Source organism: Malassezia restricta, chromosome VIII (genome assembly GCF_003290485.1).
Source record: "Malassezia restricta chromosome VIII, complete sequence".
NCBI lineage: Eukaryota > Fungi > Basidiomycota > Malasseziomycetes > Malasseziales > Malasseziaceae > Malassezia > Malassezia restricta.
Genome location: NC_040200.1, coordinates 89,782 through 116,526, shown reverse-complemented (window position 1 = coordinate 116,526; position 26,745 = coordinate 89,782). Strand labels below are relative to the sequence as shown.

Below are 26,745 nucleotides of genomic sequence, written 5' to 3'. Positions count from 1 at the left end.
ACCGCGTGGCGCGCCGAAGGAGGGGGTCCAGGATGTTCTACCGCTTTCGATGCTCGGCGCGGGGATCCATTACTTGAAGCGAGCGATCTGGCCATTTATTAACACTCTCACCCTATACTGAGAATCTCTACCTCAAACATGTCTAGTGCAGCCGTCCCCGAAGTTCTGTGGGCTCAGCGCAGCTCCGCCACAGAAGATGAGAAGAATATCATCATGCTCACAATCAACGTTCCTAACATGACGGCCGACGCCACAAAATGTGATCTGACATCAACTAGCCTTAAGTTCGAGTCCACCGTCCAGGGTGATGCATCCAAAGGTATCGAGGGTCACAAGTACACGTTCAATATCGACTTTTTCGAGAACATTTTGCCAGCTGAATCGAAGCAACACCTCACCTCCAAGTGCCTGTACCTCGTGCTTCGCAAGGAGAAGAAGCAAGAAGAATATTGGCCCCGCTTGACAAAGGAAAAGGTTCGCCTGCATAACGTGAAAACGGACTTTGACAAGTGGGTCGATGAAGATGAACAGGATGAGGCCAATGAGGCTGGCGACATGCCTTTCCCTGGTGGCATGGATATGAACGCCCTCATGTCGCAGATGGGTGGGGGCGCTGGCGGCATGGACTTCGGTGGCATGGACGATGATGCTGAAGATGACGATGATGAAGACGAGGCACAGCCACCAGCTGCTGAAGCTGATGGTGCTAGTGCCAAGACTGAAGAGGCCGCCTAACTTACGCGTTAAAAAGTCACCCAGCCACGAAGATCTTGACCAGAGATACTTTTTGTAGCATGTATTAAAGAAGGGTATAAACATCTATTGTCGGCGCTGCTGGTTAATTTCATTTACAATTTCTTGCGCGCGGACAGCGTCTTCCGCTTCAAACTCATAGCGCTTTGTATCCTGCGTGTGCACACGATGTGCCACAAGCCGAAACACATGCGGCAGGCGTGGGTTCAATTCGCATTGTATAATCGAGGTTAAAAGATAGGAAGTAGTTTTAGCATGCGACACTCGTTTCTCAGCAGGTCGGATGATGTGTAGCCATTCACCGTCCAATGAAATGACACGTTCGTGTCGACCCATAACAATATGGTGACGTCGACTGACCGAGTAGGCTTTATAACTGGATATCATATCCATGGCTGTCTTGTACTTGGGTTCTTCCAACACTGCTTGTGCATGGCTGTCACGCGCGGGGACAAAAGCCTTCCCAAGAGACGTTCGTTCGACAAGTACCAGATTATGGCTTGTACACTCGAGCTTTGATGCCACTTCATTTGGAGATAAGATTTCAGCTGTTTTTTGACACAGCAATGCATACAAATCCATAGGTCCCAAATTGCAATCATGACACACTTGTTCAAGCACATTGCTAATAGTAGCATCAGGCGAGATTTGCACTTGGATCTGGCTATTCGCCATTGGTACAACCATGATATGTAACATCATAAATGCGCGAGGTTTTGTATTCGAAAATTCGGGTGCGTGGGTGACATTTTCGATACTGTATGTCGATTCGAGTGTATCCGATTGCTTTGATCCACTTGTTACAGGACACAGAGCAAATTCGTGCTCGCCAAAATGACCAACAATTAATCCATAATCAATAACAGGAAAGTCATCGTCAATTATGCCATTCTCGACCATGCGCAACATCCATGAGCGAGGACTAATCAAGGCTTCTGCCTTGTCTTCCTTGGGGTGCATAGGAACCCGTCCAAATTTCCTCACGAACGAATAAACACCATACCCAATAAGTTCTTCCATGGTTGATTCTGGTTGGACCCATACCTGAATCGGGCTGACCAAAGCTTTCGTCTGGGGATCCACTTGACCCGGATAATACAACAAGACACGAAAACCATGATCATGGTCATTTCGTCCAATTCGAATATATTTGGCAAACTCCATATCTTCTTTAGAACTGTCCGCGTGTTGAAGAGACAATTGCAACAGAGAAGGGCCCGATACAGGAGGGCTTAATGATACTCTTCTGAATACAAGATCATTGTCCAAAGTAAGACCTCTGCGATGAGTCCTGTCATTTGGATGTGACGATTCTGAAAATGCAATGGACTCTGGAATATAGGTGATTTCGCGAGCATAATCGTCCATTTTAACGTTCTGAGGGGTATCATGACTGGATTCAGCTTGGACAGCTGTGCCAAGAGGCATGGATGCGTGAGCTAAAGATGATGAATTGAGTAACGGAAAGTCTGGTTCGTTGTTCCCAAGAGTGGAATCACTTCCTAGCACAAAACTTTCTGATGCATAAGACGCCAGGTTATTGGGATCATTGTGAGTTATTGCCATGTCGCTTAAAGCCAGGTCAACACGCAAAGGAGACCCTAAATCATTTTTGTATGGGCCTTTGTGTGAAATCTCATTTCTGAAAGAGGTGGGCTTGAGTGCCGTTTCGAATGCTGAGCGGAACGTGGATCGCTCGTGCTCTAAAGGTGATGCATAGATTGGAGCATCCAAGCCATGTTGTGTATCCTTCGAACCATAAAATTTTCGGTATATTTTTGGTATATCTGATTCCAACAAGTCTGCATCGGGGTCATACGATACTGAATAGACCGCGTCATCCTGATCATCATAGGGCCATGATTCCTTGGGCAAGTGTTTGTTAACAACATAACGAAGCGCTTTATAATTAATGGGGGGAGATGGGGAACGTGGCAATCCGTTGAGTGATAAGGATCCTGAGTGTATATCTTGTGTATCTGAATTTATCAAAGGGATGCGAAAGTTATGATCCAAACAACTTGGTGAATTTAAAATATCTTGAGGATAAGTCATGATATCTGCATCTGTTAGTACTCGAGAAAAAGCCCCATCGCGATCATGTTCAAAATATCGAAGCCACAGCTCCTTCAAAGTAAAGCTAAGTGTTAGTTGGATTTGACGCACCGATGATCAATTCCCAGAGACATGGGGAGGCCAATGCGCTTAGTGGAAGTGGATTTAAATAACTCCGCGTTTCCCCCCAGGTAAGCCGACGCCTAAAATTGCCCTGCGCCCACTATCGAGCCCACTCAACCTTATTGAATCGAACAACAGTGCAGACTATGTCACCATGAGCCACTCATTCTATTTGATTACAACATCGTTTATTCACCACGCTTGGCGGCGGCGTTGGCAGACATCAAGTTGAGAGCGCTACCAGCCTTGAACCACTCAATCTGGTTCTCGTTGAACGAGTGAACAAGTGGGATACGGTCTTGCGAACCATCACGGTGCTTGCAAACGAGCGTGACGATGCTGCCAGGTGCGATTGTCGTGACACCCTCAAGGTCAATAAGATCATCAGGGCGAACGAGGTCGTAGTCGCTCGACTTCTGGAACGTCATAGGCAGAAGACCCTGCTTCTTACAGTTGGTCTCGTGGATACGAGCGAAAGACTTGGTAATAATGGCCATACCACCAAGGAAACGAGGCTCCAAAGCAGCGTGCTCACGAGACGAGCCCTCACCGTAGTTGTCGTCACCAATCACAACCCAAGGGTGACCGTTGTCACGGTAGTAGACAGCCGTGCTAGGGACAGATCCCCATTCACCAGTGTAGTAGTTCTGAACTTTGTTCGTCTCACCATTAGCACTGTTAGTGGCACCAATCAGACAGTTGTTTGAGATGTTAGGGAGGTGACCACGGTAGCGCAACCAAGGACCACCGGCTGAGATGTGGTCCGTCGTGCACTTGCCCTTAACCTTGATAAGGATCGGAAGATCCTTGGGGTCCTTGTCTTCGAACTTCTTGAAAGGCTCAAGGACATGGAGACGCTCGGAGTCAGGGCGGATAATCACCTCGACACCTGAGCCGTCAGGAGGAGGAGACTGGAACGTGTTCTCGCCAGGGTCGTAGCCACGAGAAGGAAGCTCATCACCAGTAGGGGCTTCGAACTTGAACTCCTTGCCGTCAGCTCCTTTAAGCGAGTCAGTCATCGGGTTGAACGTGAGACTTCCAGCAAATGCCATAGCCGTCACAAGGTCAGGAGAGGCCACAAAGGCATGGGTAGCAAAGTTCGCATCGTTACGGCCACTGAAGTTGCGGTTGTACGACGTGATAATAGAGTTCTTTTCACCTTTCTTCACGTCGTGACGGTTCCACTGACCAATGCAAGGACCACAAGCGTTGGCGAGCACCATACCACCAACCTTGTTAAGGATTTCCATCTGACCATCACGCTGAATAGTGGCACGGATTTGCTCTGATCCAGGCGTCACAGTGAAGCCCGATTTGACCTTGAGACCGTGATCACTAGCTTGCTTGGCGATCGAGGCAGAACGCGACATGTCTTCATACGAAGAGTTCGTGCAAGAACCGATCAGGGCAACACGAAGTTCCTCGGGCCAGTCGTTCTTAATCACCGCATCCTTAAACTGCGAAAGAGGCGTGGCAAGGTCAGGCGTGAATGGACCGTTGATGTGGGGCTCAAGCTTGTCGAGGTCAATCTCGATGTGAGTGTCATACTCAGCGTCACGGTCGGGCAGAAGGTTGCGACTGAACTGCGAAGCAGCCTTAGCAATGTCTGCACGGCCCGTAGCCTCAAGGTACTTGGCTTGACGGGCGTTGAATGGGAAGATCGATGTCGTAGCACCAATTTCAGCACCCATGTTACAAATGGTACCCATACCGGTGGCAGAAAGCGAGGAAACACCAGGGCCCTTGTACTCAACAATTGCACCAGTACCACCCTTAACAGTGAGCTCTCCGGCAACCTTAAGGATAACGTCCTTAGGCGCAGTCCAACCCGACAGCTTACCCTTGAGCTCAACACCAATTACCTTAGGACACTTCAGCTCCCAAGGAATGTCAGCCATCACATCGACAGCGTCAGCACCGCCGACACCGCAAGCAATCATGTTTAGACCACCAGCGTTAGGAGTGTGCGAGTCCGTACCGATCATGAGACCACCAGGGAAGGCGTAGTTCTCAATGATAATCTGATGAATGATACCCGAACCAGGCTTCCAGAAGCCAATACCGTACTTGGCACTGCAGCTAGCAAGGAAATCGTAGACCTCCTTGTTCAGGTCAAGCGCGTTAGCAAGGTCCTGTGAGCCACCAACGTCAGCAGCGATGAGGTGGTCACAGTGGACCGTCGTGGGCACAGCAACCTTAGGGAGGCCGGCAGACATAAACTGAAGCAAAGCCATCTGTGCAGTAGCGTCTTGGCAGGCAACACGATCAGGACGGAGACGCAAGTATGAAACACCACGTTCAATGTCCTGCGTTTCAGGCTGGTCAAGGTGACCATATACGATCTTTTCAGACATGGTCATGGGACGCTTCAAGCGGTCACGAACAATCTTGAGGTTGTTCTCGATCTTCTCGTAAGGAAGGTAGTAACCCTTGCCTTTTTCAATGATACTGAGTTCAACCTTGCGCTTAAGCTCCTCTTCATTCAAAGGGGGAGCATCTTCAGCAACTGTAACAACTCCACGAGTGGCAGCCGCGCGGTGAGCACGGAAAGCCACCGCGCGAAGTGCGGGCGAGCGCATCGCACGGGTAGATAGCATCATGGTTGACAAGGAGATGACTAGTGAAACTCTGGCCAAGCTTTTAAGGGCGGCCGACGTTTGGGTTGTTCGACCTCTGGCCAGAGTCTGCAGTCGCCATTTGTCTAATCATAATGCGTCGATTATAGATTATTCAACCAATGTAAATGATCGATTGTGGTCATCAGTATAACATCGATTGTCATTGGGAATAGACTATGCATGATTGGTCATAATCACGGGTCTCGTCGGCAAATCCGAAACACTTGGCCATCAGCGCATGTCACGTGAATGAGAACACCGCGCCACAAGCCAAGATGCCGGAAAGGCCCAAGTCTCGGACAAAATACTCACATTTCATAGGTTATGCATCACAGTAACATGTATAAGCATGACTACGCCAACATGTTGGTGGACCAGGTCTCGGACCTAGACGCCTGTGCGAGAAAGTGAATCTGACAAGCTTCACGAGACTATCATGTCGATATCGAGAGACTAGGAAGATGCAGCTACTGGATAAACTTTTAGCTGCGACATTCGGAATTTTCATATAAGCGTGTAGATGAAAGCGTTTTAGAAATTATATACTAAGCACCTTCTGCCTCTTCTTCAGCCAGGAGGCGTTCAGCATCCAGGGCAGCAATACAACCACTGCCAGCAGATGTAATAGCCTGGCGATATTTCTTGTCTTGAACATCACCAGCGGCAAAGACACCATGCACGGAAGTCAGCGACGTACCGGGCTTCGTCAGCATGTAGCCGTCTTCATCCAGGTCTACCAGTCCCTTAAACACAGACGTGGCTGGGATGTGGCCAATGGCATAGAAAAGGCCGTTCACCTGAAGGTCCTTTTCTTCACCTGTCTGATTGTTTTTAATGTGAACAGCATTAAGTAGTTCTCCGTCACCTTTAGCCTCTGTGGCCACAGTGTTAAAAAGCACCGTGACTTTGGGGTGAGACAAAAGACGCTTGGCCATAATTTTACTTGCGCGCAGCTCATCACGACGCACAAGAACATAAACATGGCTTGCGTATTTAGTGAGATATGTAGCCTCCTCTGCAGCTGAGTCACCGCCACCCACAACAGCCAATGGTTTGTTACGGAAAATTGGGACGGCACCGTCACATACAGCGCAAGCACTAATACCGTTCTGCCAATACGTCTCTTCACCTGGCAAGTGCATACGACGTGCGGAGGCACCCGTGGCGACGATAATTACCTTTGCAAGCTCGGGTTCCTCATTTTCATGGCCTTCACGCCATAGCTTAAAAGGACGACTAGAGAGGTCAACCTTGGAGATTGTTTCCGTGTGAATGACAGTTCCGAAGCGTACGGACTGAGCACGGAACTTGTCCATCATCTCCGAGCCGCCAATACCATCTGGAAAGCCAGGATAGTTTTCCACATCTGTAGTAGTAGTGAGCTGACCACCCGCAGCAATTCCGTTTGCAAGGAAACCCTCAAACATAACTGGTTCTAGGTTTGCACGACCCAGGTAAACAGCAGCAGTGTGACCTGCTGGGCCAGAACCAATGATTACAACATTGTGGGGCTGCTTTGATCCAGCATCGTTCTTGTTATCGACAGGGGGCATGGTGCTAAAGTAGGATAAAGGAGCAAGGCAGTAAGAATGCTGAGGTTGGTAGAAACGCAGAGTGAGGCGGCACTTGGAATTCAATGCAAAGTAACTGATACCCCTCTTGAAAGAGAAATACCTGCTAGCCTGAGTGTGTCAGTGAAGGATCCAAGAAACGTACGCAAAAAATTGTGGCGTGAGTATGGCGTCAAAGAATTATATGATCGATCGGGTTCGATCTACACGCGTCACTCGTGCGGAGCAAGACTAAGCAATGTGGAGGTCTTGTCGGCCTGTGCTTGCGCCACGCGGTCGCAGACTAAGCACCAGCCTTGAAACAGTGTGCTTGTCTGAACAACAGCGCGTATGCTAATCTAATGATGCATAATAAAAACTCCACTCAACAAGCATGTCAGCAGCAATTTCATGCATGCCTGAGATTTTGCCTCGGCAAACGCGCTGTAAACTGAGAAATGTAGAATGGACTGGGAAATAGGGATTAGGGTCAACAGGTAACGTCCATGATGAAAGCGGGGCAGCATGTTGTCCTAGCTGGACTTTTATTGCTGAGCTTCTTCGTAATAGGAGCTGTAGCTGATGTCGCAAAGCCCCAACATCTGAGCACTTTGCATCATGCGAAAATGGCCCGCCGCTCGAAGGCTATGTCTACGAGTGAAAAGTGGGGCAAGTACTGCGAGGACGACACACAGGGACACAATGGTAACGACCAAAAGTCAGATCACTATCTTGTTGTGAAGACAAATGAGGGTCGTGTCCGTGGCCTGTACAACTCTACGGCAGACACGTATTCTTGGCGAGGCGTACCATTTGGCGATGATACGAGTGGAGAGAACCGCTTCATGCCACCTAGGCCTGCAGGCAAGTGGTATGATGTGAGAGATGCGTCGAAAAAGCCCAAAATCTGCCCACAGCATGGAAGTGATGTTTCCAAGGCAGCGATCGCTCTATTTGGATTTTCGGGTTCAATTTTCGAAGAAGATGCACAATCAGAAGACTGTCTGAATGCCAACATCTTTATTGGCAGGAAGAATTGGGAAAAGTATCGTGACTCCAACGGGAAGGCGAAGAAACTTCCAGTGTGGCTGAATCTTTACGGAGGTTCTTTTGAATGGGGATCTAACACTGTGGAAACTTATCAGTCGCACAAGTTGGTTCACGACAATGACATTATTACTGTGAGCATCAACTTCCGTAACTGGATTCTCGGTTTTCCCCAAGCTCCGCAGCTGCATACAAGTAAGAACCAGCACAACGCACACTTTAAAGGTAGCAACCCTGGTCTGTCAGATGTTGACTTGGCGATTGAATGGGTATACAACAATATTGAGAAGTTTGGTGGTGATCCCGAAAAAATAACGATCGGTGGCACAAGTACGGGAGCCTGTATTGCCGACAATTGGGCGTACGTGCATTATCAAAAGCCGACGTCCAAGTATGTCAAGGGAATCATCCTCCAGAGTGGATCCATGACGTCTCTCGGCAAGTACTTTGTGACCAAGCCTGAGGACGACTTTACGGAAAAGAAGAGTGTGTGGAACAAAGTGGCTGCTTATCTTGGCTGTGGCACCAATGGTGACAATAAGCAGATGAAGTGCATGCAAAGGAAGAAGTGGCAGGATGTGATTCAAGCGACTTTTGCTACCAACACATCGTTCATGCTGACAAGCGACAACATCACGGCTTACAATGACTACTCGGAGCGCCTGGTGCAAAGAAAATTTGCTAATACGCCTATGCTCATTGGCAATTGTAAGGACGAGGGCAATGCTTGGTTGATTCACGACGCGCAACTGACGGCCGCCGTGGGCCCGCTTATTACGGCCGAGGTGTGGGTTTGTCCGTCGAATGTTCAGGCCAAACACCGTATGGGCTATGCATCGACATGGCGTTATCGCTTTAGCCCTTCCTTTTATCTCCCAGATACGCCAGAGAAGTACCAATCGCTTTTGACGTACCACGGAAGTGACACGGCCTATTCATGGGAGACGTGGCAGGACCTGCGCTACATTCCAACAAAGCAAGCTGAGGAGGACAAGGGTCCTCTTTTGAAGGCACCTCGCGCCACAGATGACGATAAAATCCGGGCACCTGTGGCACATATGTACAGTGCGGCATTTGTCGAGTTTGTGAAGGACCCCGACAATGGCCTGTATGACTTTGAGTCTGGCTGGCCGGTGTATTCTCCACAAAGCCTGTCTATTGGGGATTTCGGCTACAAGAACAGTCCCCAATTCCGTCTTGCGTCTCACCACGATGTTGATGGACTCTGTCCCTTTACAGATGCTGAGATTAAGGAAAACAATGAGAAGTGGCGCGAAACGGCCCAACGTATGCGCCCTTTCATGTTCTAAGGTCGCTATTTCATCACGCCTCTTTTTATTTCACGCCTGATAAATCTTATTTCATGTTTTTAGATCTCCCTCTTTTTCTAGTTTGATGTTACGTACACGTCATGATGTCACATCAGCCCTGGTGATAATAGCCTGTAACACAAGTGTTGATTGAGAAGCTGGTTTCAGCATTGCGATTCTAGCCAACAAAAACTACCATCATACGGGTTCGCTATGACCAGAACACATATGCTCGCGGGATTTTTGGGTTAAGACAAAATACATCGGCGCAAGACATTGTCATGTATTCATGTCCGTGGCAATGTACTTCCACATCGTCCGTCAGCACATATATGAAATGCATCACACACGCGATGCAAGCATTTACGGAGCAAAGAGCTGCTCGAAGAATGCCTCGCTCGTCGGGATGCGCGGCGTCTTGGTGTTCTTCTTCAGCTTGCCAGCGCGGCGCTGAGCCTGCTCGCGGATCTCGCGACGGATGGAGGACTGGGCGTAAGGGTTGAGACGGAACAGAACACCGCGGTTGCGAAGAGGGTTCTTCCGCTGCGTGAAAGGACGCTTAGTCTGCTTGGGACCAGCTGGGCGCACAACGCTCTGGATCTCATCCGAGTTAATAAGACGCGTGACGTCCGGCATGGTAATCTTAGCGCTGGGCAGGTGGTAGCCCTTCTTGACGTCCGAAGCCGTTTCGTACGTGCCAAAGATCGTGTCAAGCTGCTTGAAGGCATCCTCCGTCCAGATCACAAAGCGACCCAGGTGACCACCAGGGGCGAGCTGGAGCAGGTTAAGGCTGTGCACGCTGGCAATCTCAACACCGGGCAGGTTGCGGAAGGCCTTCACGATACCATTGTCCTGGTTGTAAATGACAAGAGGGCCACGGCGTTGAACGTGACGGCGGTTGCGGAGCTTACCGACACCGGCACGGATCTTGCGCGAGTTCGACACCTTCATCACATCCTCGTAAGCGTTCAGAGCCTTGAGGGCTGCGACAGCCTGCTTGGTCTTGGTGAACGATTCAATCTCGCTCGACACAATCAGCGGAACCTCCTCAATCTCTTCCACACGGTGACCGCGGGCGAGCACAAGGGCAGGCAGGGCCGTGGCAGCAAGAGCAGACGCCGTGGCGTGACGACGCTGGGTCTGGCTCGTCTTTACGAACCAGCGGCGCCAAACCCTTGTGGGCGCAAACATGTGACCACCGCGAGCCATGTTACCAAAGGCGGCCTGACCGGAGCGGTGCGTACCACCACCGCCAACACGCGGAATACGGGCGAGGGCACGACCCGTACCCCACGACTCAGCCGAGGTCTGGTGACCAGCGTTCGAAGCAACGGCGTACGGCTGACGCTTGTTCTTCGCCAGGTTCGCTGTTGAGTGTTAGTACTGTCATACAGCAAAACGGGGCACACCCGGCGTACCACGCCAAGTAGACCAGGGTGTGCACATTCTCATCTGTGTCGCAGAATACGTACAGTGAATGATCTGGACGAGATCCGAGCGGATGGGAGCGTTGAACACTGCCGGGAGAGGCAGCGATCCCGTAGCCGCACCGTCAATGCCTCGCACGTTCACAGTAGGACGAGCAGCCATCTTGAGGACTGACCTGAGTGTAGGACGAGGAAAAGTCTCTCCGAGCTCCTGCTAAGCCCATGGGCGCCGTTGATGCCCTGCAAACTTCTCAGTTCCCACGCACACGTGACTGGATCCAGTTTTACCCCCACGAGCACACATGAATACCACGTGGCTTGGCGGGCTTCAGACAGGTGCAGGGACACTACTTTTCCCCTCCACATCGGCTTCAATCACGCAAGACATGCATTGCATGTCACAAGAGCGCCAAATCTAAGAGGATAGTCGCCTGGCCAGGCGAAACGGAGTGAGGGTCGTGGACCTTAGTCATTGAAACAGAGGCGTTAACTCGTGTGCCTCGCCACCTTGCCACAAACGTCGACCAACATGTCTGACGCTTCTATGCCTAATGCTTCTCAGCGAGTTCCGCATGATGCAGATGTGGATGATCAGATTCAGCGCATTATAGCGGATTTGCCCAAAATCAATGCCAAACTGGAAAACGCACCGCCGGCGGACATTATTCGTTGGTCTATCGACAACCTGCCTCACCTCTACCAGACCACGGCGTTTGGAGTGACGGGTTGTGTAACGCTGGATATCATTTCGCGCATAAGCGCGGAACGCAGCGAAAAGAACCACACTGAGCTGCGCCACCTCGTTCCACTGATTTTTGTCGACACCCTATACCACTTTCCACAGACTCTGGACCTCGCGGAACGGGCATCAAAGCATTACCATGCGCCCATGTACGTGTACAAGCCTAAGGGCAGCGATACGGTAGCCGATTTTGAAAGGACTTGGGGTTCTCAGCTTTGGCAGCGCGATGAGGACACATACGACTATCTCGTCAAGGTGGAGCCTGCGCGCCGCGCTTACGAAGAGCTGGATGTGCGCGCCGTTTTTACGGGGCGCCGCCGCTCGCAAGGTGCTGATCGCGCATCGCTCCAGGCTGTCGAGGTTGATGAGACCGGTCTGATCAAGGTCAATGCCCTGCTCAACTGGGAATTCGCTGACGTGGACAAGTACGTCAAGGAGAATGCTGTACCATACAATGTTTTGCTTGATTTAGGATACAAGTCGATCGGTGACTGGCACTCGACGTCTCTTCCGTTTGGAAAGGACGGTGCCGATGAGCGGTCCGGTCGCTGGAGCGATAAGGCCGGCAAGACAGAATGCGGTCTCCACAAGGATTACTTCAAGTTTAAGGTGCTAGCCGAGAAGAAGATTCGTGAGGCTGAACTGAATCGTATTGACGCATCGAATCCGTAAAGTGCGACCTGTATCATAGCGTGTAATCTGGTTCTATGTGATCTGTTGGCTCCGCAGCGGCGCGGCAACGGCGTCATCATCATGAGCCGTTAGTTCATGCAGTCTGCCGCGGAATAGGTAGCGGATATAAAGCTGCTTGCGTTCACCGACACATGGATCAAAGAATCCGAGTAGCTTGGACTTGGATCGGCCAGCAGGGATCACCAATTGACTCTGGTTTACTAGCATTTGGAGCTGTACGCGCACATTACACCACAGTGGCTGGTTGTTATCTTTGACTTGGTGCAGCGCTTCATACTGCGAAAGCATCGAAAAGAGTTGTTCTTTGTCCGCTAGCATGTGTATGTCCAAGTCCATCGGCGGTGGAAAAACATCATGTCGGCCATAGTATGCCTGAAGGATGACAAGGCCACTCCGTCCATATTCGGCCTCTGCACGTTTTGTGGCTTGAGGACGCAGAAGAGCACAAGTTTGTTCGGCGGACGTGCGGCGCTGTTCAATGTCAGTCATACGATCTTTGCGTATCGAGTGAAGACGTTCAGAGGTGGCAAGCCGGCGTTTAGGCATAAAGTAGAAATAGTGTGATCCAGCAATGGCCAGAGCAGGTAAAATAGCTGCTCCCATAGCTAGATCCACCCGGAACTTGGGACTTAGGACGATGGGGAATACGATTCGTTGACCCAGGCGCGTCACACGAATCTTCAATGAGATGCCCGAGGAGGTGCCGCATTTGACACCCAAGAGGACTCGTATGTTCTCTGTGACCCGGCGCTCACTGTTCGAGTAGGCCGCCAATCCAGAGAGCAATCCGCAAGATACACCACTCTTGACCCTCATGCCACTCAACACTTTCATAGACCATTCATAGTGGATGGATAGGTCATTCGTGAATTGGTAATGGCATGTCCATTCGGTGCCATCCTCGTGTGGTTTCGTTACGCCAACAACTAGCGCACTCATATCATCTGTCAGTGGTTCGCCGTTTTCATCGGCGCCCCAGGAACCAACAGTATATGCGCCCGTCTTGACTTGTGCAAAGCCTGTTAGACTTGATTTACTCGAAAGTCGCTGCGACCATACTAATTGAACCGTGGGAGGCACACTCCAACTTTGCGATGCAATAATCCAATTGAAAATGAGATTGGGATCGACCATGTATTGGCCTCGGACTGTGAGTGTTTGAGGCTGTAAAAGGGAAGCATTTATCTCGGAGTAGAACCTGGGATTCCAATGCGTCTTTAGTGTACCAATGAGGTTACCTGCACCCATTTGTCCGTTTTTGATCAGTTGGCCTGAAACGGCCAAAGTTGAAGATTGCGTCAGAGGAATATCAAAGCCGTGCTCTCCAACAATCTGTGGGCACGAAACAAGCGCAAGACGCTTGGCTAGGGTTAATCTTGTCTGGATAGCAGGATTCAATGGTGACACGATTCGTGCATTTCGAACAAACAGGGGTGATGCATTGATCACAGCAGAAAATTCACCGTGAGAGTTTACAAGACTCTCTGCATCAGCTGCCTGTCGAAGTCGAGATTGGCGCTCGAACTCTGCGCGCATCTCGGCCGGTGAGCGTCCAGGAGCTGCTAGAGCCCATGAAGACTGGAGACCTTCCTCGCCAAAGTGATCGTAGACCGACCGCTGCTCTGGATCACTCAGGACTTGGTACGCCTTATGGATGTCTCGGAAAGCTTCCTCCGCAAGCTCTTTATTATGCGGATCGGGATGTTTATCGGGATGAAATGCCATAGCAAGAGTCTTGTATGCATCGCGAATCTGAGCTTCTGAGGCATCCTCGTCGACATTCAAAAGAGAATAATATGAACGGGCACTCGATTCGAATGCATCCGTTGTATTTGCATGAGCATCACGGAATGGCGTGCCACCAAATAGTGGCTCTTCATCTTCTGTATCTGTTCGATTTTGGCGTGTGTTATCGACTAGAGTTAGATTGCTGGTAACATACCGAACGGTAGAGAAGACTCTCCCCGAAGGGACGCCATGTTCGTTGAATGGTTCGTGTGGGACGACAAGTGACCAAGCTCCACCTGCACTAGTGGAGAACACTGTCATGCCCTGGAAAGGGCCCTTTTATGACTTATCCTACCCGTAGCTTGGTAGCCATCGTCAGAAGATGACTAGCTTGTCGCGACATTGGTGCGCCTCAGACTTCCAAATACAACAACAGGGATGGCTATAACCTACAGCGAGTCCACATAATGAACTCGTTTCAAAATAGACAAAATCGAGATACTCTCACATCAACCACGTTTGTAGTACCCAAGATACCCAGTTCTTATATGCTGGAATGTTTTGATAAGACCAAGTTCAGAATGGGAAATGCCGACATCTTTGGTGGTACCCATGTCGCAGGGGCCAACATGAGAGCTTGTCTATGATGGGTTTAATTCCTCGATAGATAGAAGACTACTTTGCACATCGCATACCCTAATCTCAATTTGTGAACGCCATGTCGGACACGGCCAGTGCTAAGGTCCAGCAACCAGCGGATTTTACAAGCTCAGAGCAGCAGGTCAAGGCAGGCAGCCCAAATGACTTCTTGAAGAGTATGTTCCATTATCTGGAAGCAACTAACCGTTCAAAGGTGTCATTGGCAAGAAGGTGATTGTGCGCTTGAACTCAGGTATTGATTATCATGGTACGTGTTTTTTATATTGTGTAGACATTGACACAGGAAGGAACGCTTTCATGCCTGGATGGATACATGAATATTGCCATGGAAGACACCGAAGAGTTTGTAGACGGCGCTCTGAAAAGCGCCTATGGCGACGCTTTTATTCGTGGTAACAATGGTACGCATATCTTCTATCTCTGACACACAGTGCTGTATATTACTTCCCTTGATGCATAGGACTATGGTGATTCATGGCCCACACATACCAACATAGCCAAAGCTAGTAGATGGCCGCGCATCATCCGTGTGGCACGACAACAATACGGCATGCAACACACCCTGAGAATGCGGCTCGGATATTTCCATAGGTGTCGCTACGGATAGCATCTGCATGAGAGCCCATGACAGGCCTTTGGAATCTATACCAGCTTGGCGAACAGCTTGCTGTATAGAGTCAGCGAACGTTCTCACGGATTTATACATACGGTGCAGCACATTCCAGAGCGCAGTGAGCAAGGTGGACTGGAATACTTTGTCAGTACAAGTGTTCTCAAAAGCAAGGCTGCCAAAAAACTGGTGTCGATACGTACAGCTGCTGGTTAGCAAGGATATACAGACATGGCATACATACAATTCTTCGACACAGTCTTCACCTTCAAAGCCCTTGCCCCCAGTAACACGCTCTTGGCACTCTTCAAAGTGATGCCGGACACTTTCACATGCAGACGAGTTTTGGCATTCTGTTTAACATGTTAATTCCAACTCAATACGCATAAGACATACGTTCGTAAATGGCCGGGTAGGGCTAGGAATAGAAAACAACAGGTTAGTTATCTGCTCATCTCATGTAAAGATTATAACGTACGTCTTCAATCTCCTGTAGTGTTAATGACGACATGAATATTTCATACGTACCTCTTCTTCTTCCTCCTCTTCCTCCTCCTCTTCTTCATCACCTTCCTCTTCAGTCTGATCTTCTTTCTCGTCTCCGCCCTTGTCGCCTTCGGCCTCCTTAGTCTCTTCCTGCATGATGTTAGCACCCTTCTGATGACAACAGCGCGTAAAAACGTACCTCGTTGAGCGCAACAGGGAAAAAACAGTCGAGCCAGGTACTAGTAGATGTGCTCTCGGTAGCGGACGAAGTAGTGGCAAAGTTCATGACTGTTGCAAAGAGGGACATTTTTCGTACGCCGTGAGCGATCGCAAACGATGTGACACAGCGATTCCACTAGCCGGCTTGGGGCTATTACGAATCCACCAACTAGGCGCCCGGACTGTCCCGAATTTCCCATTCCATATCACGTGACTCACAAGGGGGGCTTGCCCTGATGACGATTGATCGTGATCGGTGGAGTGTGCGCACCGTGGGTATAAAAGGCGGGAAGACAACAATTTCCCGTTTCCCCACGTCTACAACAACATGGTATGTTCACCGAGGCAAACGTCATAATCTAACCTCTCCCAGGCTACTCAGAAAGGCGCTGTCATTCCTAACACCAAGTTCGGTCTCATTCCCTGGGCTCCTGAGCTCGACTCGGGTGAGGTCTGCGGTATCCCCACCACCTTTGAGTCGCACAACGAGTGGAAGGGCAAGAAGATCGTGGTTGTCTCGATCCCTGGTGCCTACACCCCTATTTGCCACCAGCAGCACATTCCTCCTCTGGTCAAGCGTGCTGATGAGCTCAAGGCCAAGGGCGTTGATGCTGTCTACGTCATCGCTGTGAACGACCCCTACGTGATGTCGGCCTGGGGTGTCTTTAACCACGCCAAGGACAAGGTTGTGTTCGCCACGGATATTAACGCCGCTTTCTCGAAGGCGCTTGGTGCTACGATCGACCTCAGCTTCAAGGACATGGGCGAGCGCACCGCTCGTTACGCCTTGATCATCGACGACCTCAAGGTTGTTGACTTCGCCTCGGACGAGGGTGACACGGGCAAGCTCCAGAACGCTTCGATCGACACCATCCTCCAGAAGCTTTAAATATAAGGAGCTAAATCATTATACTTAGTTCAATTCATTATTATACTCTTGTACTTTATTTGTGTGGTGGATAGAATGAGCGGACCTGCCGCTTAGAGGGTGTCAATGTTATAGGCGCGCCCGCCGTACCCCATTGTGGTGCTGAACTGTGTGCAAAGTATAGCATCCTAGAATTGAATTGAAATTGTCTTGTCGAGGCACACTCCCATCGTTCCACTATGATCTACCCGTGTCTGCATGCCACGTCATCACCGATCACAATGATGATGACAGGGCATGTCACGAGAAAAAAAGACAGCCCTTAGCAAGCTACTGTGAGCACATTCTTGGACCCGCCACAAGGCTGCATGGACGATAAATTGAGTTTAAAGCATGCGTCATGCTACATCCATCCTTGGTTGCCCAGTTATACTCAGCTTTATGTGCACCTATAAACAAACATAAACGTAGATTAAGCTCGTACCTTTTCTCTGAATCAAAGCTAGCTTCGTGCTATAGTGTGTATGTATAAAAGTTTAGGATTGATACCTCACAATGAAACGTGTGTGATTTCCACTTGGCCAAATCCTTGGCATAATTTGGCGCAGTGTGCACGGCCCGCTCGTTTCTGGAGAAATGCATGTGGAGGGATGTTTCACCAACCCTACGATCCCCATACAAGACGTGACTATTTGATCAGCGTCTTCGTAAAGTCGTAGATGGTAATATCGTCGAGCGACTCTGTCTCAGCTCTTTTGGTCATAAGCTGTTGTTGGTATCGCTCAATGTGATGCAGACGTATCACTCGGTTGTTGGCAAATGGGACCATAGACTCAGCCGTATCGAGGTAGATTTGACTTATAATATCACTTTGCATGGCCAAATTTCGTACAAAATGAGGCAATGTAGCAGACGAAACCAAGCAGCCTTCGCCAGCGGGGGAAAAATCAGGTAGCCCTGGACGTAGTTGCAGTGTTACATGGAAATATGTATCATCCGATACAGCGTAGTCAACACCGTCACGAACCGAGGAATGGGGCGATACGACAATATTGACAAAATTGAATTGACTCGGGATTGTACCGAATTCATAAGGCAGCCCAGAGTCATTAAAAACAATGTGCACATAGTCGTTTCCAATAAGTGCCTTCTTACTAGCACGGTTTACATCGTTCTCATGATTCGGCATCAACGTGCTAGTATGAAATACAATTTGTCTGCTGTAGTCTCGCCAGACATACGCATACTTTCCATGCTCATCGGCTTGGCGGTCAAGCCCACCAGTGTAGACATCTTCTTGTCCGCGAAGCGGAATGAGATCACCCAGGCAAGACAAGAAGCGCATATATGCCATAGATCCGTGCGTATTGCTCAAAATCTCTTGCTCCTTGGTTTGTTCGAAGCCGACATACAGGAGACCAATCTTATGGAAATCATATACAGGAGTCAGATCCATACCACGTAGTAATCGGTCCGTTGATGCGTCTTGTGGCAAGAGAACCGGTGGCTTATCTTGGCTTTTGTCCGGATACCCACTGAATTGCAGCGCCAAAAAGATGGGCTCCATTCCTGAAGTACGATGAAGTGTAGGCTTTTCAAGCTCATGGGTTCCATGGGTGGTCTCTTCCTTTTCTAAGTTTGGTTCAGGACTCGCTTCCTCCGAATGATCCGGCTTGGACGAGGGCGTCACAGTCGGTTCCGTCTCGCCAGGAGCTCGAATGACGGGTTTCGCAATCGATCCCTGCTGTTTCCAGTGTTCGATCGCCGCCGCAAGAATATCTGCAGTGCGTTCTTCTGCTGTCCGATCATCCGACGTCATGTTCTCCATGCGACTGACAAATGACACTGTGCCAGATGGCCGCCGAACGACAAGCTCATATGTGCCGTTTCTTGCCATTGGACGAACGGTAACGAGACCCTTTCCGACAATCCACGTAAATCCAGGTCCAGGGGGCTCTTGTCCTTTTTGGTCCAGAAGCATATGCAAAAGGGATCGAGATGGCTTGGGCAATGCATTGCTGTATGTAAATCGTGCCAAAAAGTCGAGACACACAATGGTTTGATCACTCAGAGAGTCACGCCCCTCGTTCGCCAGGACCAATCCCTGTGTGATATATGAAGCATGCTTGGCTCGCTCACTCAGACGCAAAGTCATGAACCATTGTGAAATATTATTGTATGCGAGCAAAAGGACATACTGTGCCAGGACGAATTTGGCTGCACTAGACCGCAGATTCTCACGTGTGCTGCCCGCAGCGACACTTTCATGGAACTGGATGTATTGCAGCGCGATACCGAATACACGTCGGTAGTCTGCCTCCGTAAAATTTGCATACAAAGCTTGGACACTGCTAAACTCGGCCAAAAGCTCCAAAATGTGCACGCTCATTGTAATCGACGACATGATAGTTGAGAGCTTGACGAGAATATTGGTCCATTGGCGTGTGAATGACTTGGATATCTCGTAGCCAGCCACCACCAAGGCACGCACGCATGGCTGAGCCACTGTCTGTGAGTGCGACAAACCCACAACGAATGTTTCCACAAGTTCATCCTGTTGCGTGCGCGTGAAATGGCGATGATACGAGATCAGTACTTTGAGTGTAGCATACAAAACGGCCGTCAAATCCGTGCGACGTACATCCTCTGGCAAAATAAGGTTGGACAACGGCTTTTGTTCCAGTAACAGTGGACATAACCAGTTTCGTAGTCCACAAATTTCAGCCGATGCCTTTTTTCCACAAAACAAATGCATGTTGTTCAACTGGGACGGTAGGTGGACCAAAAGCGTCGACAGAACGTCCCAATCTGTTTCGGTTTGCAGAACATGCACAACTGTGTTTAAATATTCTGACACAGGGAAAAGTAGAGGACAGCTCTCAGCATGATCCGATCCGTCGGCAGTGTGCAGCTCTTCATTTTCGAACACGGTCCAAATACGGCTACTCCAAGAAGGCATTTTTAACTCCGAATGACGTGGATCATAAGAAAGAGTGGACAACAAATCACTTTCTTCGGTTCGGGACAAAATTGTCATGAGCGACTTGGAGAAGTCTTCGACATGGTCCTGAAAGTAAATGCGGTGCTGCCGATCTGATCGAAGACGCAGCATCCAACGCAATATCACCTGGCGAAGCTGAGGCGGCACACAACACGATGCGTTGGCATCATTTGAGCCTGATGAAAAAGGCGTGTTGGAGCGCACCATGCGCAATAATTCACGGAAAATAGCAACACTGCATTCACGCAGACGCGCGTGAGAACCATTCGATGTTATATCGAGCTCAGGTGACATGTCCGCTGGGTCTGTGATGCCAAAGGACAGCTGCATAAATAAAACAATGAGGTCACGCGTAGATCGCGTAGCTCGAGTGAATCGGAGGCGACCGTCGCGCACATCACTTACATTGTGTGGACCCAAACTGCGTTGTCGAGAGTGCTGAGCCACAGCCTGCGTGGAATCTGCCAACGAAGGCTCGGCCCGGAAGACAGCATCAGAAAGGTCGTGGAGCATGTGGAAGAAAGGTCGATTCTTCCCGATCGATGGATGGCATACCGTTGTAGTCATGGCATGTCGCATGATTCGACGCAAAGACACACCAATTTCCATGTTTGTTTCTTGTCGAGATGCTCGCTTTGTCAGTGGCATAATCACTTGATCAATTAATGGTTCCAACAAGTGAGGTAGATCCTGAACACATTCATATACCTTGGTGATAATTTGGAGAGCATAGTGCCGACTGTTCACCGATGGCAAGGCACGCGAAGCAAGAATGTCTGATTGGGCCCGTGGGTAGAATGTATCGACTAATTCCGTGAGCTTATCAAGCCAGTCATGCGAGCTGGGCAAGTACATGTGTTGCTGTTCATTTTCCTTTATTACACTGAGCAACACACAGTCCGGGATGAAAGGCGCTAGGGCCCAAAAAGAGCTTGATACGAACGGCATCGATATGATGTACCGGTCAGTGCGAGTGCACAAAAGGAAGACGAGCATGTGAAGCACGAAAGACGACAAGGACAATTCTTTCACGCCTCGTCGGTGACGAGACAAGTGCCTATTCATGACCAACGTCAAGTCCAAGACCACATTCCAGCAGCTTTGACCTGAATCTGGGTATAAGGTGCATAGCGGCTTCGGCGTCTGACGATTTCGGGCTGGAACGTTATCAAACACAATGGCCTCAGGACATGCTTCTCGTTGCGGCAAGTAGTCATCGATAAGAAACAGACTTATTAGGTCAATCACATCGTCACCTTCCAAAAGAGCACCATGGACAATGCCCTCAAAGACAGACTGCGGTAGAATAGGATACTGCTGTTTCACGTGTGCGCCCTGCTCGATGCGTCGTTGCATACTCCAGATCATAGTTGCATAGATGAACAGAAAAGCGCCTACCCGGATAGAGCGCGGTCCATGGCGCGGTCCACACAAGATCTCGTACAGGCGCTGAATCACAGAATGGACAAAATGACTGCTCAAGAAATTGTTCAAGATCCCCTCAAGTTCCGCCTGAATATCGACGCTTCGTTCGGCCAGACGAAAGATGAGTTCTTTTTGATCGGCCTGGGCAATAGGGAGTCCAATCACGCGACAAAAAGAAAGCACGCATTGTGTCAAACATTCGCTTGGGATAAACGCGTAGCAGAAAACGGCGTCCAAGACTTTGACAAATACACGTATATCTTGTTCCCTGAACGGTGGAAAGTCGACGTCGTCGACACCAATCGGTATACCAAGCATTTCAGTCGGTGGAATCCATTTTGGCTCTTCATCCACAGGCTTCAATGTGGGCGTGGTGAGAAATATGTTGAGACCCTGCGTGTCATAATATGAGTATCCTTTCGAGGTATTGGCCGGAGCTTGATACCTTGGTATGCGCGGGTATAAGACGATGCCACAGAGTCCATTCACAAACTGCTCCATTTGCTTTTTATCAAGTCTAGAAGCATTAAACTTGCAGATAGATGCGAGCAAATTGACAAGTGTACACATGCAATGCTCGCTCAAGGCCGTCACGTTAGATTCGGATCGTGTGCGCAGCATAAGCATAGCGCCGCATGTGTACCTAAGCCATTTCATAAGTACGTTGAGAATGCCCTTAAATGCGAAAATATCGCGACCATCGCGAGTCAAGACGAGCAGGGCAGATAGCTGAGCTGATAGCGTTTGGAATGCCAGTTCAGGCTCATCGACAATCAAAGGCACATTCCAGTGATCGTATCTGTGCAGATTTACGACCAATCGATACAGCAATGCGCGATCCAACATACTCATGGCACGCGATGGCATGACAGCGTTCCAGCCCGTGGCCATAGCTTCTTCTTTCGACAGCTCGCTTGACACACTTTGCGTGGATACATCTGCATATTTGAGCGTAGAAGTCAAAAGTTCACATGACAGGAGTCGGATCTCATATGCAAATGTATCACGTAGCAAGCGACTGCACAAGACAACCAATGACGACACAAGTGGCGTGGCAATGGCAGGATCCAAGATCGAGTCCAGCTCTGAGGGATCTCGCTTCAGTGTGTCAATTACGAGCCGTATACACGATCGTTGGTTTTGAAAAGAAACCTTGGGCTGGAGAAGCTGTTCAATAGCACTTCGCAGCTCTCCGAGAACATCGGATTGGGCACGAATGTTGCTAGAACGTGCTGAATCAGATGACGACCCAGCCGAGCTGCGCGACCGGAATGATAAGAGGAACGGAACCCCTAGGCCCGTCTTGCCTGAGGCGCCCGTCTTGGGTGGATCTGAGTCCATACCACCTTGGAGTAGGTCAAATCGAGCCACAACGTTGCATCGATGGCGACCCACCAAATTAGGGTTTTATACAATGGAGGTGTGTCACATTCATTCAACACCAGACTGATTCTACGACTCGTTTTACTGCCACTGTGTTTTGTGCGGGGAAGCGCACATAGTTGCGGGAGAGCACCTGTGGTATCATCTGATCTATATTGCTGCTTGGTCAGTGCATCCAAAACGTACTCTATATGCCCCATACTCAGATATCCCTCCTGAGATAATTGCTGCACAAGCTCACGTTGGTGGTCATGCATGAGCGTAGTATTAGGCATCACGAGAAGTTTGGGTGCATGATCCGATCGTAGCACTTCAATGATGGTCCCAGAACCTGGGTTTAGCATGTCAGACGTACCACCATGAGAAATCACCAAGCCTGCATGGTCGATCCATGATCGCAATTTGGGGGTGAAGGCAAATGCAAACGTCTTGGCTTGGCCTTGTGTATCGATCCATACGCCTTCTGTATTCCGTAGAGTCCCTTTTTTTGCACCGCTTGGTAAGGCAAACGCACTGTGACCGTACTGGATCCACACCTCTGCTTGTGGGCCTAGGGCGAGACAAACACACGCAAGAAACGATTCTGATAAAGCCTTGTACACCAGTGCATCAAACCGCGTACTGCCCACAGTTACTAGGATGGTGTTTTCGCGCGGCATACGCTGTGGAAAGGCAGAGGCGGGAGGCTTCTTCGTGGCGGGACCGTGCATGTTTGTACACGCCTCCATAAAATAATGCACCGCAACGGCGGTTTTCTGCCGTTTGGCACCATGTCGCTGGACAAACCATGGCACGAGTATGTAGGCTTTGAGTCGCTCCGACGGGAGCCCGTGGACGCAAGTGACTCAGAATGCATATTGTGGCTCGACATTGACAATACTTTGTATTCACATGCGGAAACACGGTGCGTAGTTGGTGTGTGTGCTAATGTGCCAGGATGATGGATCTTATGGTCGAGCGGATTCACAATTATTTCCGTTCGCTGGGACTGGACGACGAAGAAGCGACATCGCTGCACATGCGCTATTACAAAGAGTATGGACTTGCTATCCGCGGTCTTGTACAGCATCATGCTATTGACCCATTGGATTATGACCAAAAGTGTGACGCATCTCTTCCGTTGGAGGAGATCCTCCGACCTGATACGAGACTCATTGACATGCTCAAGAGTTTGAAGAGCCGTAAGACAAGCATCTTCAGCCTGACAAATGCGTACAGAGTTCATGCGCGCCGTGTCCTATCGCTACTGCAGCTTGACTCGATTGTCGAGGGTATCGTGTATTGTGACTATACGAATCCAGAGTTTTCGTGCAAGCCTGAGGCAGAGTTTTACCTTGCTGCGCAGGAAGCTGTCCATGCCGCGCCCACGGCACAGCACTACTTTGTGGATGACAGCATAGCCAACGTACGGCAAGCCATCAAGCTGGGCTGGTCCAAGAGTGTACATTATGACGAACATGGCGACTTTCACGAGCCTTTTACGACGCCCGATGGCATCCTCACGATATCCCACCTGCTGCAACTACCCACCGTGTGGCCTGAGCTCTTTTCGTAGACCCTGTGCCAGGTTTTGTCAAGGCCGGCGCCTTCTCCACATGCACAACCCGAGCGCAGCGTGGCCGTTCTGCCTAGCCACGTCGTTCGCCCAAAGTGTCGGACCATATTCAGTTAAATATGCCTGTAAGGCAAGTGCATTATGCGCCATTGCCTGGACATAATGCCTTGCAACGGCTGAGGTTTGAGCTCATGCGGAAGCCTCGGCTGTTTTTCATTTTGTACTTGATCATCGTGCTGCTGATTGCGCGTGCCATGATTTTTGTGTTATACCTGTTCATCCACACTGAATCGATGGCGCCACACCGAGGCTCGAACTGGCATCGTCTGAACAAGTCACTGATCCAAGATGCGATATCGATCGATCCCACTTCTGCCTCCACGCTAACGAATGAGGCGTTTCCTGCTGCGACGGACCCCACGATCAAATGGCCTTCTCTGGACCTGGTATACCCAAGATACAATCCGCACCGAGGAGAGATTCCTCCGGATGTGATGGCACTATTGAATGCGCCCCCTGCTTTGATGCATCCACGTGCGCGTTTCAACGGGACGTCTCGGACGGCATGGACGCACCCTCCTTGGTCGCCCACACGCAATGGATCTCGCACACAGCCTGAGGATGCCATGCACCCCAGCAAGCAGCCCAAGGAGCATGATGGGAGGCCGTATCCCTATAACAGGTGGACGTCTCCCCTTGCTGACATGGACACATTGTACCCCGAACGACAGGAGCGCGTGCAGTTTGGCTTCGAGGATGCATCGCAGTACTCAGGCAAGCGTTTCGATCCGAAGCGTGATCAGCTTTTGAAGAAGCGGCAAAAGCTGGTGAAAAGCGCCTTTATCCGAGCGTGGCAAGGGTACAAGGACTATGCATGGGGGGCAGATGAAGTTACGCCGGTGACGGAGAAGTACAACAACCATTTCAATGGGTGGGGAGCGACCGTGATTGACTCTCTTGATACGCTGCTGATCATGGGACTGGACAAGGAGTACCACTTGGCTCGCGAGCATGTGCATGATGTGGACTTTTATTTCGTGGGTGGCAGTCGAAGTGCGTATTCGTCCGCCGATGGCCGTATTCCCGTGTTTGAGACGGCGATCCGCTACTTGGGGGGACTGTTGTCGGCGTATGACTTGACGGGAGATGCACTCATGGTGGAACGAGCTGAGGAGCTTGCGCAGCTCATGCTGCCTGCCTTCAACACGCTGACGGGTGTGCCGTTGGGCCGTATGCGTCCGGGCGAAAACGTCACGTACGCGTCCGACTTGGCCCTTCTTTATTCAGGGGAAGTTGTCTTGGCGGAGGCTACGAGTATGCTGCTCGAGTACACTCGGCTGTGGCAGGTGACGGGCAACCGCACGTACTTTGACCGTGTGCAGCGTGTGACTGATTTTCTCGACCGCAACATGACGAAGCTGAGCCAGTTTGGCACGCTTCTTCCCGCTGTCTTGTACCCGGAGGAGGGCATCGTGAGTAGCAAGTACTCTTTTGGCGGTGGACTCGACTCGTACTATGAATATCTAGTCAAGGAGCACCAGCTTCTGGGCGGTGTTCTGCCGCAATATGAGCGTATGTTCACGGAAGCGATGGACTCGGCAGAACAGCATCTGTGGAAGAACGTGACAGTCGTGCCCCATGCGCCTTCGCTGTCCGTCGTGGTGAGCTCGATGGGGCATGGTCGAAGTCAGGTGTCGCTGGAGCACTTGGCTTGCTTCAGTGGGGGTATGATGGCGCTTGGGTCGCGGATCGTGCCGGATCGGCGCCACTACCTCAACATTGCGCGTATGACCACGGAGACATGCTACTGGGGCTACAACAGCAGTCTCACGGGCCTCGGTGCGGAAGCGCTGGAGTTTTATCATCCGCAGGACAAGGACATGTACCGCGTGGTCACGGAGGCAGACGGCACGCGGCATCGTGGTCCGCCGGTCGGCGATCCGTTTGTGGGTGTGCGCTATATATGGCATGAAGACTATCGCAACCGCCCTGAGGTGATTGAAAGTGTGCTGTACATGTGGCGCACGACGGGGGATCCGGTGTGGCAGGAGCGTGGCTGGCAGATGTTTGCCTCGTGGATGACGCACTGCCTGACGCGTTCCGGCACCAGCACGATTTACGACGTGAATGCTGTGCCCGTGCGGCATAGCGACAGTATGGAGAGTTTTGTGCTGGCGGAGACGTTCAAGTACTACTACCTCTTGTTCTCGCCTCCTGACCTTGTGTCGCTGGATGACTTTGTGTTTTCGACGGAGGCGCATCCATTCCTTTTGCCGCGGGCGGGTCGCTGGGCGCGCGCAGGCGACGTTCCGGCCTCGTTCCCGCGTGTAGACCGCCGCTTCCCGGCGATCCTTCGGCCGCGGGGCCAGGGCACGCCTATGCAGCGAGGGCTTTGGGAGGCGCAGCGGCAGGCGAGTGGCAAGACGGCGCGGCTGCTCGAGGTTTTGTGGGCCGAGGTCAACGACACGGGCGCCGTCGTGTGAGGGGCGTAG

The 26,745-nt window shown here is 50.5% G+C and overlaps 15 protein-coding genes across 15 annotated transcripts; 7 read left to right on the top strand and 8 right to left on the bottom strand.

Moving 5' to 3' along the window:
- Window positions 1-138: 138 nt before the first annotated feature.
- Window positions 139-735, top strand: MRET_4119 (Hsp90 binding co-chaperone (Sba1); the record flags this gene model as incomplete). The annotated part of the gene is made up of 1 exon (XM_027630746.1): window positions 139-735. One exon carries the CDS (start codon window positions 139-141, stop codon window positions 733-735), a length of 597 nt encoding a protein of 198 aa, XP_027486659.1.
- Window positions 736-819: 84 nt separating this feature from the next.
- Window positions 820-2,808, bottom strand: MRET_4118 (aconitase; the record flags this gene model as incomplete). The annotated part of the gene is made up of 1 exon (XM_027630745.1): window positions 820-2,808. One exon carries the CDS (start codon window positions 2,806-2,808, stop codon window positions 820-822), a length of 1,989 nt encoding a protein of 662 aa, XP_027486498.1.
- A 311-nt stretch (window positions 2,809-3,119) lies between these two features.
- MRET_4117 (aconitate hydratase) lies at window positions 3,120-5,531 on the bottom strand (the record flags this gene model as incomplete). The annotated part of the gene is made up of 1 exon (XM_027630744.1): window positions 3,120-5,531. One exon carries the CDS (start codon window positions 5,529-5,531, stop codon window positions 3,120-3,122), a length of 2,412 nt encoding a protein of 803 aa, XP_027486649.1.
- Window positions 5,532-6,094: 563 nt separating this feature from the next.
- Window positions 6,095-7,102, bottom strand: MRET_4116 (thioredoxin reductase; the record flags this gene model as incomplete). The annotated part of the gene is made up of 1 exon (XM_027630743.1): window positions 6,095-7,102. One exon carries the CDS (start codon window positions 7,100-7,102, stop codon window positions 6,095-6,097), a length of 1,008 nt encoding a protein of 335 aa, XP_027486650.1.
- Window positions 7,103-7,605: 503 nt separating this feature from the next.
- MRET_4115 (carboxylesterase family) lies at window positions 7,606-9,456 on the top strand (the record flags this gene model as incomplete). The annotated part of the gene is made up of 1 exon (XM_027630742.1): window positions 7,606-9,456. One exon carries the CDS (start codon window positions 7,606-7,608, stop codon window positions 9,454-9,456), a length of 1,851 nt encoding a protein of 616 aa, XP_027486482.1.
- A 363-nt stretch (window positions 9,457-9,819) lies between these two features.
- On the bottom strand, window positions 9,820-11,046 carry MRET_4114 (large subunit ribosomal protein L4e; the record flags this gene model as incomplete). Its single annotated transcript, XM_027630741.1, has 2 exons — window positions 9,820-10,823; window positions 10,929-11,046. 2 exons carry the CDS (start codon window positions 11,044-11,046, stop codon window positions 9,820-9,822), a joined length of 1,122 nt encoding a protein of 373 aa, XP_027486657.1.
- Window positions 11,047-11,412: 366 nt separating this feature from the next.
- Window positions 11,413-12,297, top strand: MRET_4113 (phosphoadenosine phosphosulfate reductase; the record flags this gene model as incomplete). The annotated part of the gene is made up of 1 exon (XM_027630740.1): window positions 11,413-12,297. One exon carries the CDS (start codon window positions 11,413-11,415, stop codon window positions 12,295-12,297), a length of 885 nt encoding a protein of 294 aa, XP_027486645.1.
- A 33-nt stretch (window positions 12,298-12,330) lies between these two features.
- MRET_4112 (DnaJ subfamily C member 11) lies at window positions 12,331-14,297 on the bottom strand (the record flags this gene model as incomplete). The annotated part of the gene is made up of 2 exons (XM_027630739.1): window positions 12,331-14,234; window positions 14,261-14,297. 2 exons carry the CDS (start codon window positions 14,295-14,297, stop codon window positions 12,331-12,333), a joined length of 1,941 nt encoding a protein of 646 aa, XP_027486646.1.
- Window positions 14,298-14,764: 467 nt separating this feature from the next.
- On the top strand, window positions 14,765-15,166 carry MRET_4111 (lSM6 protein; the record flags this gene model as incomplete). Its single annotated transcript, XM_027630738.1, has 4 exons — window positions 14,765-14,861; window positions 14,900-14,953; window positions 14,994-15,107; window positions 15,138-15,166. The coding sequence occupies 4 exons, from the start codon at window positions 14,765-14,767 to the stop codon at window positions 15,164-15,166; spliced, it is 294 nt and encodes a 97-aa protein (XP_027486647.1).
- A 12-nt stretch (window positions 15,167-15,178) lies between these two features.
- MRET_4110 (uncharacterized protein) lies at window positions 15,179-16,109 on the bottom strand (the record flags this gene model as incomplete). Its single annotated transcript, XM_027630737.1, has 7 exons — window positions 15,179-15,373; window positions 15,415-15,451; window positions 15,561-15,669; window positions 15,713-15,734; window positions 15,795-15,806; window positions 15,845-15,952; window positions 16,002-16,109. The coding sequence occupies 7 exons, from the start codon at window positions 16,107-16,109 to the stop codon at window positions 15,179-15,181; spliced, it is 591 nt and encodes a 196-aa protein (XP_027486648.1).
- A 240-nt stretch (window positions 16,110-16,349) lies between these two features.
- On the top strand, window positions 16,350-16,910 carry MRET_4109 (alkyl hydroperoxide reductase 1; the record flags this gene model as incomplete). Its single annotated transcript, XM_027630736.1, has 2 exons — window positions 16,350-16,352; window positions 16,395-16,910. The coding sequence occupies 2 exons, from the start codon at window positions 16,350-16,352 to the stop codon at window positions 16,908-16,910; spliced, it is 519 nt and encodes a 172-aa protein (XP_027486488.1).
- A 667-nt stretch (window positions 16,911-17,577) lies between these two features.
- On the bottom strand, window positions 17,578-22,656 carry MRET_4108 (GTPase activating protein; the record flags this gene model as incomplete). Its single annotated transcript, XM_027630735.1, has 1 exon — window positions 17,578-22,656. The coding sequence occupies one exon, from the start codon at window positions 22,654-22,656 to the stop codon at window positions 17,578-17,580; it is 5,079 nt and encodes a 1,692-aa protein (XP_027486663.1).
- A 94-nt stretch (window positions 22,657-22,750) lies between these two features.
- Window positions 22,751-23,357, bottom strand: MRET_4107 (beta-1,4-N-acetylglucosaminyltransferase; the record flags this gene model as incomplete). The annotated part of the gene is made up of 3 exons (XM_027630734.1): window positions 22,751-22,856; window positions 22,885-23,029; window positions 23,054-23,357. The coding sequence occupies 3 exons, from the start codon at window positions 23,355-23,357 to the stop codon at window positions 22,751-22,753; spliced, it is 555 nt and encodes a 184-aa protein (XP_027486678.1).
- Window positions 23,358-23,468: 111 nt separating this feature from the next.
- Window positions 23,469-24,253, top strand: MRET_4106 (pyrimidine and pyridine-specific 5'-nucleotidase; the record flags this gene model as incomplete). Its single annotated transcript, XM_027630733.1, has 2 exons — window positions 23,469-23,602; window positions 23,635-24,253. The coding sequence occupies 2 exons, from the start codon at window positions 23,469-23,471 to the stop codon at window positions 24,251-24,253; spliced, it is 753 nt and encodes a 250-aa protein (XP_027486644.1).
- A 119-nt stretch (window positions 24,254-24,372) lies between these two features.
- MRET_4105 (mannosyl-oligosaccharide alpha-1,2-mannosidase) lies at window positions 24,373-26,736 on the top strand (the record flags this gene model as incomplete). The annotated part of the gene is made up of 1 exon (XM_027630732.1): window positions 24,373-26,736. One exon carries the CDS (start codon window positions 24,373-24,375, stop codon window positions 26,734-26,736), a length of 2,364 nt encoding a protein of 787 aa, XP_027486574.1.
- Window positions 26,737-26,745: the final 9 nt, after the last annotated feature.